The 15,181-nt window shown below is 57.7% G+C and overlaps 2 protein-coding genes across 2 annotated transcripts; one reads left to right on the forward strand and one right to left on the reverse strand.

Moving 5' to 3' along the window:
• Nucleotides 1-97: 97 nt before the first annotated feature.
• LOC104332287 (C-type lectin domain family 2 member B-like) lies at nt 98-7,998 on the forward strand. Its single transcript, XM_075412129.1, has 8 exons — nt 98-1,854; nt 3,614-3,705; nt 4,807-4,992; nt 5,425-5,481; nt 6,182-6,274; nt 6,376-6,560; nt 6,682-6,785; nt 7,215-7,998. The coding sequence occupies exons 3-8, from the start codon at nt 4,968-4,970 to the stop codon at nt 7,399-7,401; spliced, it is 651 nt and encodes a 216-aa protein (XP_075268244.1). The 5' UTR covers nt 98-1,854; nt 3,614-3,705; nt 4,807-4,967; the 3' UTR covers nt 7,402-7,998.
• A 2,446-nt stretch (nt 7,999-10,444) lies between these two features.
• Nucleotides 10,445-13,738, reverse strand: LOC142359661 (killer cell lectin-like receptor subfamily F member 1). The gene is made up of 6 exons (XM_075412130.1): nt 13,551-13,738; nt 12,763-12,852; nt 12,251-12,427; nt 11,683-11,837; nt 11,187-11,302; nt 10,445-10,568 (listed from the first exon to the last, which is right to left on the reverse strand). Exons 1-6 carry the CDS (start codon nt 13,648-13,650, stop codon nt 10,445-10,447), a joined length of 762 nt encoding a protein of 253 aa, XP_075268245.1. The 5' UTR covers nt 13,651-13,738.
• Between the last annotated feature and the right edge of the window lie 1,443 nt (nt 13,739-15,181).

Genomic DNA, 15,181 nt, shown 5'->3' on the forward strand with positions numbered 1-15,181 from the left:
CTCGCGGCACGGCGCTCGCAGCGGCGTTGCGAAGGCAGAGAGGAAGCGCGGCGGTGAGAGCGTTCGGGTTAAAACGGAATAAAGCGGCTGGGGGGTGGGATTAAAAATGATTTAAAATGAATAATTAAAAATGATTTGAGGGCTGGAACCCCTCTGCTGCGAGAAAAGGCTGAGAGAGTTGGGGCAGCCTGGAGAAGAGAACGCTGAGGGAGGACTTAGAGGAGCCGCCAGTGCTTGGAGGGGCTGTGAGAGCTGGAGAGGGGCAGTGACAAGGACATGGAGGGATGGGACACGGGGTGATGGCTTTGAGCTGAAAGAGGGGAGGTTTAGGTTGGGTGCAAGAAGTGAATTTTTCACTCTGAGGGTGGTGAGGCATTGGAATAGGTTGCCCATAGCAGCTGCCCCCTCCCTGGAAGGGTTCAGGGCCGGGTTGGACGGGGCTCTGAGCACCCTGGGCTGCTGGAAGGGGTCTCCGAGGAGGGGACTTTGCTGAGCAGAGGAGGAGGACAGGGAACGCAGGATACGGGGCCGGCTGCGCATCGAAGCCGCGGCTGCCGCGTCCGGGGAGGTGGGGAAGAGAGGAGAGCCCTCTCCCTATAGCATCAACCTCCAGAAACGGGGCTTCCCCAGCTCAGAGCGCGGCGTGGAGCTCCGTGGGGCTGCCCCATGGTGTTGCGCTCCCTCCCGTCCCCGCTGCGTGCAAACAGCTGCCTGAACTGGGATGCTCGTGGGCAGATGGACTGGGAGCGCTGGGAAGGGGCCGTCTGCAGCAGCCCCGACGCCCGCCCTTCCATCGCTGCGCTTGGAGGGGGACGCAGCGAGGGTTTCCTCATCCATCGTCCGCGTTGGGTTTGTCCCTACCACCCTCAGCTGCTTCTGGGGGGCGGAATCGAGCTGAGGGGGCACCCCGAGAGCCCCCGTGCGCGGCCTTGCACCCGCAAACAGCCCTGGGCAGACCCACGCGTGTCCCCGCGCTCCTCCTCACCCGCGGGCTCTGCTGAGAACGAGAAGGGAGCCAATGCAGAAGAGAGAGGCGTTTCCCACCAGGTAGAAAAACGCCGCCTCGGTTGTTTTCCCCAGCTCCTCTCGCTCTTTCCCACCGGTTCCTCCGCGATTTCTGCATGGGAGAGGGAAATCTGACATCGCCCTCCGGCTCTCCGGCCCGCACGTAGCTTTATTTTCTGTGCTTGTCACCAGCTGGGGCAGAGAGCAGCAGCTTTGCCCCCCCCCACGTTCAGTTTTGGTTTCAAACACTCCTTTTGCAAAAGGAACTGAACCTTTCAAGTGGGGAAGAGGCCCCGGCCGGGGAGCGGGCAGAGGTTTCTGGGGAAGCGCCGACGGGATTCAGCGCCTGTCAACCACCCGCGTCGCTCTCGCAGCCGGCCGGAGCGGCTCCCACCTCCCCGCTCTGCTTACGGGCGCTGGAGGAGGCAGAGGAGGGTCAGCGCTGCTGAGTGCTGCTGTAATTAAATTGGCTTGGAGCTGATTGTTTTGATGGCTGAGGGTGGAGTGCTTCCTCTGGGGTTTTTTTGTTTTTATTTTCATGCGCCGCTGCTCCGGGGCAACCTGCTGATGTGCCCATCCCAAATATTTCTTTGTGTTGTTTTTTTTCTTGCTGGAGAATGTATAGAAAGCTTTAAATCCCCTCTGTATTTCTCTGTAGGAGACAAGAGATGGGATGAGAACTCCCAAGAGACCGCTTAGCCCTGGCAGGACAAGCTGAGGATGCCAGCCTGCCTCTGCTCGGGCAATGGCACGTCTCGGCGTGGGCTGAAGAGCCTCCAGCGGTCGGCAGCGGAGCCAGGAGAGCTGGAATTGTTTCGCTTCCCGGCGTTTGCACCCTTGGACCGAGCGGTGAGTTATGGGGCACAAGTTAAAGCCTGGGGGAAAAAGGGTTAGGAGAGCGTTGCGTGGTGGGAGCTTCGGGCTGGGCCTGGGTGAAGGAAGTTGGGACTCGAGCTTAGTTCTCCATTCCGGCGACGGCTGGGCCAAACCCAAACGACTTGCTGAAACGGTTTGAGGCCGGGATTGCCAGCAAAGGGTGAGCTGAGCGAGGGGAGGAAAGCAAACTCCGCACCTGCGGGGCCCGGTGGAGGTCGAGGTGGGCTGTGGGGCTGCGGTGCGGGGTGGTGGGACGGACGGTGGAGGAACCGGAGCCTTGGGAAAGCTGCGAGCTGGAATAATCACTGCTCGGGCTCGTGCCTTTTATCGGGCCGTGTCTCTTGGTGCGGTGCGTCGCGTCACGGAAAAACGGAGCGAGCTTTGCTGCGAAGACGGAACGAAGAAATCGCTGTCGATGCTGATGGCGTCGAAGGTGCTGCTGCACCCCAAAAAGCATCAAGCTTGGGTGCTGTGCTCCGGTTCTGCGAGTCCCGGTAGAGCCTGGCCGGGATTTGGGATGCGGAATCCCCGAATCGGGGCGATTTGGGATGCGGAATCCCCGAATCGGGGGCACTTGGGATGCGGAATCCCCAAATCAGGGGGCACTTGGGGTGCACAATCCCCAAACCAGGGGCACTTGGGGGGCAGAATCCCCAAATCAGGGGGACTTGGTGTGCAGAATCCCCAAACCAGGGGCACATGGGGTGCAGAATCCCAAAATCAGGGGCACTTGGGATGCAGAATCCCAAAATCAGGGGGACTTGGGGTGCAGAATCCCAAAACCAGGGGGCACTTGGGGTGCACAATCCCCAAACCGGGGGCACTTGGGATGCAGAATCCCCAAATCAGGGGGCACTTGGGGTGCACAGTCCCCAAACCAGGGGGTTCTGGGGTGCACAGTCCCCAAACCGGGGGCACATGGGGTGCAGAATCCCAAAATCAGGGGGACTTGGGGTGCAGAATCCCCCGTCTGCCCGTCTCGCTTTGGGAGATGGAGCGGGATGTGAGATGAACCGGAAAAAAAATCCAGGGATTCGATAAGGAGGTTCCTAAGGCAACGGTTTTCGTCAGCAAACGACCTCTGTCTGTGGAAACATGTAGAAGGGAGTGGGGTCTTGGCAGCTGCCTGGTGTTGGCCACTCCTGTTTTTTTCCAATTTTCTGGATTCTTGCTCCAGTGCTGCAGGTAGGGGATAAATTTGGGATTCGGCAGCGCAGAGCGTCCCTGGGTGTGTTTCAGTCCCTCATCTGGCTGGAGGCAGTGGGCACAGAGAGGGCAAATTGCAATTTTTCCTCTGCCACAGAGAAAACAACTGCGTGGTGGAGATGGGTTGCTCAGTGGGAGCTTCCCTGTCCTCTCCCAGCAGCTCCCAGGAGCTGGGAACACCAAGCCCGGCAGCGATTCCCCTGCCAGTTTGGGCTAGGAAGCTGGAGCGGAGAAGCCCACGTTCCTCTGAGCGTGCAGAGGGTGGGGTTTATTTGCAGATAAAAGGTGGCTTTTATCCTTTTTTTGCAGATAAAAGGTATTTTTTATCCTTTCTTTGCAGATAAAAGGTATTTTTTATCCTTTCTTTGCAGATAAAAGGTGTTTTTTTATCCTTTCTTTGCAGATTAAAGGTGTTTTTTATCCTTTCTTTGCAGATTAAAGGTGTTTTTTATCCTTTCTTTGCAGATTAAAGGTGTTTTTTATCCTTTCTTTGCAGATTAAAGGTGGATTTTTCCTTTCTTTGCAGATAAAAGGTGTTTTTTTTCCAGTCTTCGAAGACAGAAGGTGGTTTTTTTCCAGTCTTCGCAGATAGAAGGTGGTTTCTTTCCTGTCTAAAAGGTGGATTTTTCCTTTCTTTGCAGCAGTACTCGGCAGGGCTTCAGTCCTCCTTGCTGCGTGGATTCCTCGCTAGACAAAAGCGCTGTTGATTTGTTTCCCCGTGCCTCTGGCGAAGGCGTTGCTTCACCGGACAGCAATGCTTCCCCCTGCCAAGGCCATAAACTTAAGCCAGTGCTCGCTTGTAATGTTCTTGGCACCCTTTCCAGGACACAAAAGCCTTTTATTTCCCAGCGTGTTTGGGAGTAGTTTCTGAGGATCGAGTTTCTCTGTTATTCCACTCTCGGTGTCTTTTTTTTTGTTTCCTTCCCCCTTCCTCCATCACCTGCTTTCAGAACGCCCCACGCCGCAGCCCGGAGCGGGAGTAATTTGGGTTTGGGTGTCGGGTACAGGAGCAAAATGCTACCTCAGCGAAACCCTATTCAAAACCAAGTGTTTGGGGTGGAAATAAATAAACCCCCCCCACCCTTTTGATTGGTAACCTTTGCAAACTCTTGAAGGTTGTTCCTACCTGGAGAATATTTGGTGTAAATAGACAAGGTCCAAAGTATGGGGAGGGGTAGTGGGAGTTATATTTACACCGCTCGTACTAAACAGGATCACCAGCTGTCCCTCTGATGCCGGCCTTGGGTAGATGTGATTTTAATAAATACGGAAGCGCTTTTTTTAGAGGAGCTGCAGCTGCCAGGGGTTTCAGGGGCTGCTCGGCAGCTGCAGGCTTTTCTGTTCTGCATCGGTGGGGGCCTTTTTTCTGTTTATTTGTGGCTTTTCTTGCAAATGTTCTGCAAATAGCTCCTGCCCGGGGACCGCTTTGGCTTTTGGCTCCTGCGAGGAGAGATCTGAATCTGTTGGTGTTTTGCAGTGGGCGTTGGGAAAAGGCCGTGTCCAGGGAAAGGTGAAAAAAAAAAAAACCAAAACCCAAGGAATTTTGAAGAGCAGTTTGCAAGAACTACGTAGAAAAATATGCCGTCGTGGGTGGTCTTGAGGAGCAGTGATTCAGAGGGCTGGGACAGGAGAAAAGGAGCTCTGAGGAGATGAGATTTCGGAAAACAAAGCGATGTGAGGGTTTGGGGGAGGATTGTGAGCTTTTTTTTGTCTTTTTAGTGACCACAGGAGCATCCTGGCAAAGCCCCGCGACCTGGCTGGTCCATGGTGCCGTGCTGCGGTCTCGAGGTGGTTCTTCGCCCTGCTCACCTCCTCGCTGGTGGAGTTGAGGGACCTGCTCGTCCCCAGAGGGTGCTGCTGTCCCCTCTGTGTCCCCGAGGATGCCAGAAGCTGCTCCCGATGCAGGTACGTAAGCACCATCCCCTCTCGTAGAGGCTTTAAGAGCTGCCCCGCGTAGGATGGGGAGATGAGGGGGTGGTTTCTGTGCTGTGGGGCTGGCTCAGATGGGTTTGAAGGACCATCCAGCATGGGATGAGGGCCCTGGGGTGGGGACTGGAGCTGAAAGCACCTTGCAGTTGAAGAGATGTGGAAGCAGTTGAGTCAAAACTTCTCCAGGGCAAGCAGAGCCGACAGAAGCCAATAAAATAAATCAAAGCTGGCCTGGAGAAACAAAGCCCTTTATGAAGACAGAAATCACGTTTCCCCTTCCTGCCGTGCATGTAAACCAGATGAAGTGGAAATGGGCCTTTTTCCGTGGATTGTCCTGGGAGAAAAAAACAACCAAGGTTTGTCATTTCCTGTGGAACGACTTCACAGAACCTGGTTTCCTTTGCACAGGTGAAGGCTCAGCTTCTGTAATGATGCCGTCGCAGCAGAGGGCGGAGGAAGGGACCAGTAAGCACCAGTCTTGTTCTGGAGGTCGTGGCTGGGCTCAGCGTGACGTGGACAGCTAAAATTTAGTGAATGTAGCTGTGAGTGGAGGGGAGGAGGATGCAAGGAAGGTAAAGCTGTTTGCAAGGCGCAGGGCAGCCCAAGAATCATAAATCATAGACTTATTAAGGTTGGAAAAGATCTCTAAGATCATCGAGTCCAACCACCAACCCAACACCACCGTGCCTACTCAACCATGCCCCGAAGTGCCACATCCACACGTTTTTTGAGCCCCTCCAGGGATTTTTTGAACCCTCCAATGCCTGACCACTCTTTCAGCAAAGAAATTTTTCCTAAAATCCAATCTAAACCTCCCCTGACGCAACTTGAGGCCGTTTCTTCTCGTCCTGTTGCTCGTTACTTGGGAGAAGAGGCCCAAGCTGTGGGTCAGGGCATGGGGCCCACCTCGCGTGGCTGAGTTGGGATGGAGAGGACGCAATGAGGTCAGGCAGGCCTAAAAATCCTCGGATGTTGCTGAAAGCACTGGGATGCACCCCGTGAGCTGAGCATGCACCCCGCTGTGGCCTTCCTACGTGCTTTATTGGCTGCATTTAAAGGTGTCAAAGGCACCCATGGGGGGAAATGAAAGAGCTGCAGGGAGCTTGGGGTGGTCTTCATGCCCTGGGTTTGCCGGCCATGCCTCTTCCATGCGGTTTGTCCCCAGGTTTTAGCCTCAAGTGCATTAAGGATAAAAAGGTCCCCATCGGGGTCACCGTGGTCGTAGCGGCGTTGCTCCTCACCATCATCGCGCTGGCGGGTAAGTGACGGAGGACGGAGGTGCCCACCGCCAAAGCCTTCTCCTCCCCTGGAGACAACCCACCGGCGTAGGTCACCAGGACGTGTTCTGCTTCTTTCCAGCTAAGAAATGCCCGTCCTGTCCATCCTGTCCCGCTCCTGTCCTTCCCAGCTGCCTGGAGGACGGGATCGGGTACCGGGAGAAGTGCTTTTACTTCGTGGAGGACGAAGCGGACTGGAACAGGAGTCAGAGCTCTTGCCTTTCCCTCGGAGCCCATTTGGCCGCCGTCGACACCCGGGAGGAGCTGGTAAATGAGCAATCCCCGAGGAAACGGTGTGTGGGTGGCTTTTGGGAAGCAGATTTGGGATTCCCGCGGAGGGTGTGTCGTGAGGATAGTTATGACACTTGCTTTCCTCCCCTCCCCGCAGCGTTTCCTCTTGCGCTACGGGAGTCGCTTGCACTACTGGGTCGGTCTCCGAAGGGAAGGCTCCGGACCTTGGAAATGGTTCAACGGGTCTCTCTTCAACAACCTGTACGTCCCGGTGTCTTCTGGAGAACATAACCGTGTCCTGGGCTGAGTTGGGGCAGGGATTGAATGCCAGAAGACACCCCCCACCCACCCACACATATATATATATATAAAATTAATGAGGTGGGAGCAATTAAACACCACGTTTCTTGCTTGAGCTAAAGCACTCGGACCACGCTCCGTGGATTTGCGTGGTGCCGATGCCGGCAGGGGGTTGAGGGCATCCCTGGGACGAAGCAACTGAAAATATTCCCTCCCTTCGTGGAGCGGGAGGCAGGTTTGGTGCTGCCTGGGGCAGGTGGTTTGCTGGGAAGGGTGTTCCCCGCTCCTTGCAGCGCTGCTGACCGGCCTGTGAGGTGCTCAGCCGCCGACCTGCGGCTGGCATCCACCTTTTCTCTTCCTTTTCGGTTTTCCTTGTGCCCTTCGCTGCAGGTTCGACGTCCGGGGTGAGGGACAGTGTGCCTATGTCAACGCTGACGGGATCAGCAGCGACTGGTGCTCCCAGATGAAATACTCCATCTGCAGCCACCCGCAGAGCACCCCGGCGGGACTCAGCAATCCTCCTGAGCCTCGCCTGGAACTCCTCCCTCGGCAGAGGAATCACAGAATCACAGAATAGTAGGGGTTGGAAGGGACCTCTGTGGGTCATCTAGTCCAACCCTCCTGCCGAAGCAGGGTCACCTACAGCAGGCTGCACAGGAACTTGTCCAGGCGGGTCTTGAATATCTCCAGAGAAGGAGACTCCACAACCTCCCTGGGCAGCCTGTTCCAGTGCTCCGTCACCCTCAGAGGGAAGAAGTTCTTCCTCATGTTCAGACGGAACTTCCTGTGCCTCAGTTTGTGCCCATTGCCCCTTGTCCTGTCGCTGGGCACCACTGAAAAGAGCTTGGCCCCATCCTCCTGACACCCACCCTTTAGATATTTGTAAGCATTTCTAGGGTCCCCTCGCAGCCTTCTCTTCTTCAGGCTGAACAAGCCCAGTTCCCTCAACCTCTCCTCGTAGGAGAGATGCTCCAGTCCCCTCACCATCCTCGTAGCCCTTCGCTGGGCTCTCTCCAGTAGCTCTTCATCTTTCTTGAACTGGGGAGCCCAGAACTGGACACAGTACTCTAGATGAGGCCTCACTAGGGCAGTGTAGAGGGGAAGGAGAACCTCCCTCGTCCTGCTGGCCACACTCTTCTTGATGCACCCCAGGATCCCATTGGAGATGGAGATCAAGCACAAGCTGCTATTAACCCTACGCAACATGGTAGCAAGTGTCCTGGGCTATATATTTATTTTAATTGTTCCTTAGAAAAGCAGAAACATGACAATGACAGAGCTGCGACGGAAGGAGCCTTACTTTGGTCTGACCCCGCTGTCTTTCCAGCTTTTGCAGTCGCAGGGAGACTCCGAGGGAATATTCAAGAGGCCTGGAAAACTCCTCGCTTCGCCGGCGGCTGCCGCGCTGCGAAGCTCGGTCCTGCTGGTTTGGGTGTCTTTGGGTTTTTGGTGGATTTGGAGGAGCTGGAGGAGAGGGGCGGAAACGCAAAGTGGAGGAACGAAACGGGATCGCTTCGGAGTCGGACCTGGCCAGCGCTTGGGAGAGGACCCCGTCCTCAGCAGGGAGAAGACCCCCGGCCTCGGCGAGGCGGAGGAGAAGACAACCCCGGCCTCGGCGAGGCGGAGGAGAAGACGACCCCGGCCTCGGCGAGGCGGAGGAGAAGGCGACCCCGGCCTCGGCGAGGCGGAGGAGAAGGCGACCCCGGCCTCGGCGAGGCGGAGGAGAAGGCGACCCCGGCCTCGGCGAGGCGGAGGAGAAGGCGACCCCGGCCTCGGCGAGGCGGAGGAGAAGGCGACCCCGGCCTCGGCGAGGCGGAGGAGAAGGCGACCCCGGCCTCGGCGAGGCGGAGGAGAAGGCGACCCCGGCCTCGGCGAGGCGGAGGAGAAGGCGACCCCGGCCTCGGCGAGGCGGAGGAGAAGGCGACCCCGGCCTCGGCGAGGCGGAGGAGAAGGCGACCCCGGCCTCGGCGAGGCGGAGGAGAAGGCGACCCCGGCCTCGGCGAGGCGGAGGAGAAGGCGACCCCGGCCTCGGCGAGGCGGAGGAGAAGGCGACCCCGGCCTCGGCGAGGCGGAGGAGAAGGCGACCCCGGCATCGGCGAGGCGGAGGAGAAGACGACCCCGGCATCGGCGAGGAGGAGGAGAAGACCCCCAGCCTCGGCGGGGAGGAGGAGAAGACCCCGACCTCCGCAGGCAGAAGACCCCGGCCATGGCGAGGAGGAGGAGAAGACCCCGATGTCAGCAGGCAGAAGACCCCGGCCATGGCGAGGAGGAGGAGAAGAGCCCGACCTCAGCAGGCAGAAGACCCCCAGCCTCGGCGAGGAGGAGGAAAAGACCCTGACCTCAGCAGGCAGAAGACCCCCAGCCTCAGCGAGGAGGAGGAGAAGACCCCGACCTCAGCAGGCAAAAGACCCTGGCCTCGGCGAGGAGGAGGAGAAGACCCCGACCTCAGCAGGCAGAAGACCCCGGCCTCGGCGAGGAGGAGGAGAAGACCCCGACATCAGCAGGCAGAAGACCCCGGCCTCGGCGAGGAGGAGGAGAAGACCCTGACCTCAGCAGGCAGAAGACCCCTGTCCTCAGCGAGGAGAAGACGACCCCCGTCCTAAGCGAGGAGGAGGAGAAGACCCTGACCTCAGCAGGCAGAAGACCCCTGTCCTCAGCGAGGAGAAGACGACCCCCGTCCTAAGCGAGGAGGAGGAGAAGACCCCGACCTCAGCAGGCAGAAGACCCCGGGCATGGCGAGGAGGAGGAGAAGACCCCGACCTCAGCAGGCAGAAGACCCCGGCCATGGCGAGGAGGAGGAGAAGACCCTGACCTCCGCAGGCAGAAGACCCCGGCCATGGCAAGGAGGAGGAGAAGACCCCAACCTCCGCAGGCAGAAGACCCCGGCCATGGCGAGGAGGAGGAGAAGACCCCAACCTCAGCAGGCAGAAGACCCCGGCCTCGGCGAGGAGGAGGAGAAGATCCCAACCTCAGCAGGCAGAAGACCCCGGCCTCGGCGAGAAGGAGAAGACCCCGACCTCAGCAGGCAGAAGAACCCCGTCCTCAGCGAGGAGGAGAAGACCCCAACCTCAGCAGGCAGAAGACCCCAGCCTCGGCGAGGAGGAGGAGAAGACTCCGACCTCAGCAGGCAGAAGACCCCGGCCATGGCAAGGAGGAGGAGAAGACCCCAACCTCAGCAGGCAGAAGACCCCTGTCCTCAGCGAGGAGGAGGAGAAGACCCCGGCCTCAGCAAGGAGGAGGAGAAGACCCCGACCTCAGCAGGCAGAAGACCCCCGGCCTCGTCAAGGAGGAGGAGAAGACCCCGACCTCAGCGAGGAGGAGAAGACCCCAACCTCCGCAGGCCGAAGACCCCGGCCATGGCGAGGAGGAGGAGAAGATCCCGACCTCAGCAGGCAGAAGACCGTCGGCAAGGAGGAGGAGAAGACCCCGACCTCTGCAGGCAGAAGACCCCTGTCCTCAGCGAGGAGGAGGAGAAGACCCCGGCCTCAGCGAGGAGGAGGAGAAGACCTCGGCCTCGGCGAGGAGCCACCACACCGCTGCTCTGGGCTGTGTTTTGACATCCCGGTGAATCCGCCCGGCACCGTTTCTGTCCCGTTTTCCCTCGCGTCGTTTCCTCCGGCTCAGATCTCGGTGGCTTCTTTCTGGCACACCCAGTGCAGCGGCGCGCTGCAGAGGTGGGAGTGCAGCTGACCCCTCCAAATCGCAGCGCAGGCGTCGCCTTCCGCAGTACCCGGCGCCGGAAACCTGGAGAGCAGCGTGATGGCCATCAGCCTGCCGCCATGCGCTCGGACGCTGGGTTGCCAGCAGCAATATTTATCTCATTAGGGCGTTTTTCCCCCCAAAAAAAACCTGAACCTGAACCAGGCTGTGAGCACCGGAACGTACAACCCCTTTGCGTCTTGTTTTTCCCAGCTGTGTCGGGGTAGCAGAAGCGTTGGGGGGAACCCGTGCACCCCCCAAAACTTGCTTCCCCTCCCCACACCCCTGTGTGTGTACTACTGGTCTAATAAATATTGGCTTTACCAGAAACCGCCTATTTTCCATAAATTGGGGTCACTTTGGCTACAACAGCACCCCTGCGTGAAAAATATTACCCCCGGGGCAACCTTCATGCTTTCTAACGGGTTGAATTCTCCCTGATTTTGCTTTGTGTGGAAAACGGGAACAAGGATTTAATTGCTTTTTCCTCTCTTCTCCCCGTTTAGAGACCGGACCCACGTCGCTCGGGTTTAATTCGCTCCCGCGAGCGTTGCTGCCGGCTCCGGAGGGATTTTGGGAGCAGCCAGGTCTGTGGTGAGCGTCGGGCTGGGGGGTGCTTCCCCTGGGACGTGGGTGTTGGAGCCGGAGCGGGGAGGGACTCACAGGGCTTTTTGCAAAGGGGATCCGTCCCACCACGTCCACTCCTTCCCTCTCGTCTGGTTGATGCTCAGCCCCATCCAGGCTCGGAAGGCGTTTCCGATCATCTCCCCGAGGAAAGCCTGGGAGGGGAGGGATGGAGTCTTAGGGCCGATCACGTTGGGGTGGAGACCTTGATCCTCCCCAGATGACCCTGGGGGACTGGAGAAGGTCGGGGAGTGCTTGGAAAGAGCTGGGAGCGTGGGCAGGAGGTGGTGGGCAGGGGAACAGCGGGTTTTGGGGCGATAGAGGAGTCTGGATGGGGCAGCGTGGTTTTGCCTTTCTCCTCTGATCTCCTCTGGGCTCATTTTTCTGGCGTTTCTCCCTGAAACGCCGCCCGGCAGCGTGGGCTCGGGCGCTTTGCGAGCCAGGAAGGGAACGTCAGCGGCTTTTTGTGGAAAGCGAAGCTTAAAAAAGCCCGATGCGGGGGCAACGCAGGAGCCTTTCCCCTGCAGTCTTTTACCTTCTCCTCCGCGCTCTCCAGCACGACCAGCTGAGACCTCTGCCTCCAACAGTTGTCCACTGCCACCTCCCAGGCTCCGGTTTTTGGGGACACCCAGTAGCACTTGGCTGCAAACGGCCGCCAGCTTGCGGGACAGAGCCGGCAAGGCGAGGTGCCTGCAGCGGAGGATGAGTGTGAGTGGTCCCCGGGTGCTGCGGGATGAGGGGCAGAGCTGGGGGGGCACCAGGCTCTTGCAACCCGCCCCCCTTCCCAGGAGACTCGAGGCTTTTCCTGCTCTTTGAACCCCTCCAGATGTGTGGGGCTGTGCCCGTGCTGGAAAAGTCCCCCCTGGTGTGGGGGGAAAGCGTGAGGAGCAGCAGAGGAAGGTGCTGAGGGCGTGGGGTGGTGCAGGGCGGATGGGGACAGCGGTTGGGAGGGTTGGGGGGGGTTCTCAGGGTGTTTTCCCGATGTTCCTGGCCTTGTTGTCCCCCTTCCATGTGGAAAGCGGACAACAACCCTCCGGCTTCCCTGGCAAGACGTGGTCTCCATCCACAGCCCCGAAGCTGTGGGTGATGCTGAGCCGTGGTACCTGTCGCGTGGTGGCTTCCTCGCTGACACAGCCGCTGTCTCAGCTGCAGCTGGAAGCAGTTCAGGGAGCATCTGAACTCCGGGAGGTCCCGTCGGCTGCTGGTGGTCCGGCAGCTTTCCCAGGAGCACGCGTTGGCCGGGACCTCCACGCCCTGGCTCGGGATCGGGCCGTTCCCACCTAAAATGAGGATGGGTTTGACCTGCAGCGTTGTGCTGCCGTGCCGAGACCAGAGGATGCGATTGCTGGGGGCGAAAAGCAGCTCTTGGGGACGGAGCGAGGTGCTGCCTGGGGATGGGATCCTCCGAGGGGGACCCCTGGGGTCTTTGCAGCCGCCATCAGGGTGGGGAAAGGGACCTGTATGGGGACAGGCTCCAAAAATACTCCGAAATCAGACTGTGCGGGGGCAGAAGCGGCCCGGGAGCTGCTCCCTGCTGGAAACACAGGAGAAATTGGCTCTGCCCAAGGCGTTTGGATGGATTTGGGGTGGATTTTCACCGTTTTGGAGGACTCACCGGGTCTCTGCAACAGCCACAGCACGACGCCTGCCAGCACCGCGGTCCCGACCCATCCAGCTCCCAGCAGCGCCCAGTACCACCGAGGACCTGCAACGAGACCGGTACTGGGAGCGAGGGAGGAAGCAGCACTTTTGTGGTCTTCACCTTGCTTTTAACAGCTTTTTTTTTCGCAGCAGGCAGGTCCCCCGCGTCGCTCCGCTCAGCGACAAAGCCTTGCAAGCGTCTGTAGGAGCAGCGGAGGTGAGAACCCACAAGCTGCCTCGCTTGCTTGACCACAGCGAGCAAAGCCTCGGAGCTTGGCTCTTCTCCTCCCTGTGCTGCACCCAGGGGTGCCCTGGGGAAGGGAAAGACCCGAAGCAACGCCCTCGGGATGCGTGAAGTGATGGGGAGAGGTTACTGGTCCCTGCTTGGCTGCAAAAAAAAAATGAGCGCGTGAAGCCCTGCACGGTGGTGTCTTTGGGGGTTGGCTGGGTTTTTTTTCCCCTTTCCAAGAAAATCAGGCTGTGGGAAAGAAAACTGCTCCTGCCATCGCTCTGCCCCACGCTGGAGACGGGTAGCGAACCCGCTCGAGAGCGAAGCGTTGCGTTTTGGCCACCCTCAGCTTAGGAAACCGATGGAAAAGGCGTGAAAAATCCTCTTTTCCCTGGGCTTTCCTGCAGGGTGAGGGTCTGCCAGCGTCAGGAGCGTCGCCTCCTCCAAACCCCGTCCACCGCCGAGCAGAAAACCACCCCGAGGTCGGGGAGAGAGAAGCCCAGCGTGCGACGGTACCGAGCAAATTTACTTACCGGGGAGCTTCCCGCGGGCGCCGGGAGCGGAGCACGGTGGCACGTTGGGCTTGGCGTAGACGGTGGTCAGCGCCACGGCCGGTCCCTGCCCTCGTGGCATGGAGATTTAGGCCGAGAGAGGGGTTTTTTATCCCCCTCTCCAGAGCAAAAGAGAGCTCGGGGACCAGCAGCGGTGGTGCTTTGCGTGTCTGGAGTGAGAGCGAAAACCCCGCGCTCGCCGGTGCGCCGCTCCCCTGCGCGCTCTGCTCTTCCACCTGCTTGCGGCAGCCCACAAAGAGCCGCTTCTGAAGCCAAGCTGCTTTTTTTTTTCTTTTTTCAAGGTGTGGAGCAGCTTGGGGGGAGAAAGGAAGGTGCCTGAGGGTCTGCTCCCACTGGGGACGCAGCCGCCTCCTCCTCCCAGTGCCAGCGCAGTACTGGCACGGGCATCGACTAACATGTGTATCTATATTTTTCTTTCCTCCCTGCATGGACTAATACACATATATATAAAATATATATTTTCTTTCCTCCTTGCATGGACCTATATATATATATTTTTCTTTCCTCCCTGCATGGACTAATACATATATATATAAAATATATATTTTTCTTTCCTCCCTGCATGGACCTATATATATATTTTTTTTTCTTTCCTCCCTGCATGGACTAATACATATATATGTATAAAATACGTATTTTCTTTCCTCCCTGCATGGACTAATACATATATATACACATATATATAAAATAAATATTTTTGTTCCTCCCTACATGGACTTATACATACATATATATATATAAAAAATAAATATTTTCGTTCCTCCCTGCATGGACTTATACATACATATATATATATATATATAAAATAGATATATTTATGTATATATTTTTCTTTCCTCCCTGCTTTTCACCAGCAGCCAAAAGCAAGCACATGATGCGCTTGCAGCTTGCAGGGCGCTGGCTGATTTTGGGGGCTGTTTTCCAGCAGCTCTCGGGGTCTTAGCGCTTCTCCCGTCCCGCTGCGGAAAGGTGAGGAAGGGTCGTAGGATGGTTTGGGTGGGAAGGGACCTTAGTGGTGAAAAATGGGGATGCAGGAAAGAGAAAACCTGCTGCATCCAGCTATAAAAATCGCGGTTGGCTCGTTCGGTCTTTCTAGAGGCGAATTTCCAGGAGATCCACGTGGATTTGTGCTCCCACGAGGGCTTGAAATGCAGAGTTAAAAAATCTCTTCCAGGAAAAGGGACAACAAAAAGGCAAAATAAATACAGGACGAGGTATGACAAACCTTCCTCAGCAGGATTCTGCTTTCGGGGTGGGATCGGGCTCGCTAAGGGTTGGATCTCTTGGTTGATCCCCTGCTTCAGGTGCTTACAGGGGGCTCCATCACCCTGGAGCCGCCCGCGTTTTTCTGCTTTCAGCATAAAACCCCAAATTCAAAGGAAATGAGCCCAAGCTGGGGACGAAGACGGCTGCTGGAAACAGGTCAGTGCCAAGCTGGGGTTAACCCCTCCCTCGCGAAGTCTCAGAAAGGCAGAAACCTCTCCAAAACCACCCTTCCAGCCCCAAAACCTCCGAGAGAAACAGCTGAATTTGAGCAGTCAGCCACGAGGTGGGGACGCAGCCCGAGCGATGCGCCGAGGGCCGAGGAAATC

The sequence above is a fragment of the Opisthocomus hoazin genome, unplaced genomic scaffold (assembly GCF_030867145.1).
Source record: "Opisthocomus hoazin isolate bOpiHoa1 unplaced genomic scaffold, bOpiHoa1.hap1 HAP1_SCAFFOLD_123, whole genome shotgun sequence".
Taxonomy (NCBI): domain Eukaryota; kingdom Metazoa; phylum Chordata; class Aves; order Opisthocomiformes; family Opisthocomidae; genus Opisthocomus; species Opisthocomus hoazin.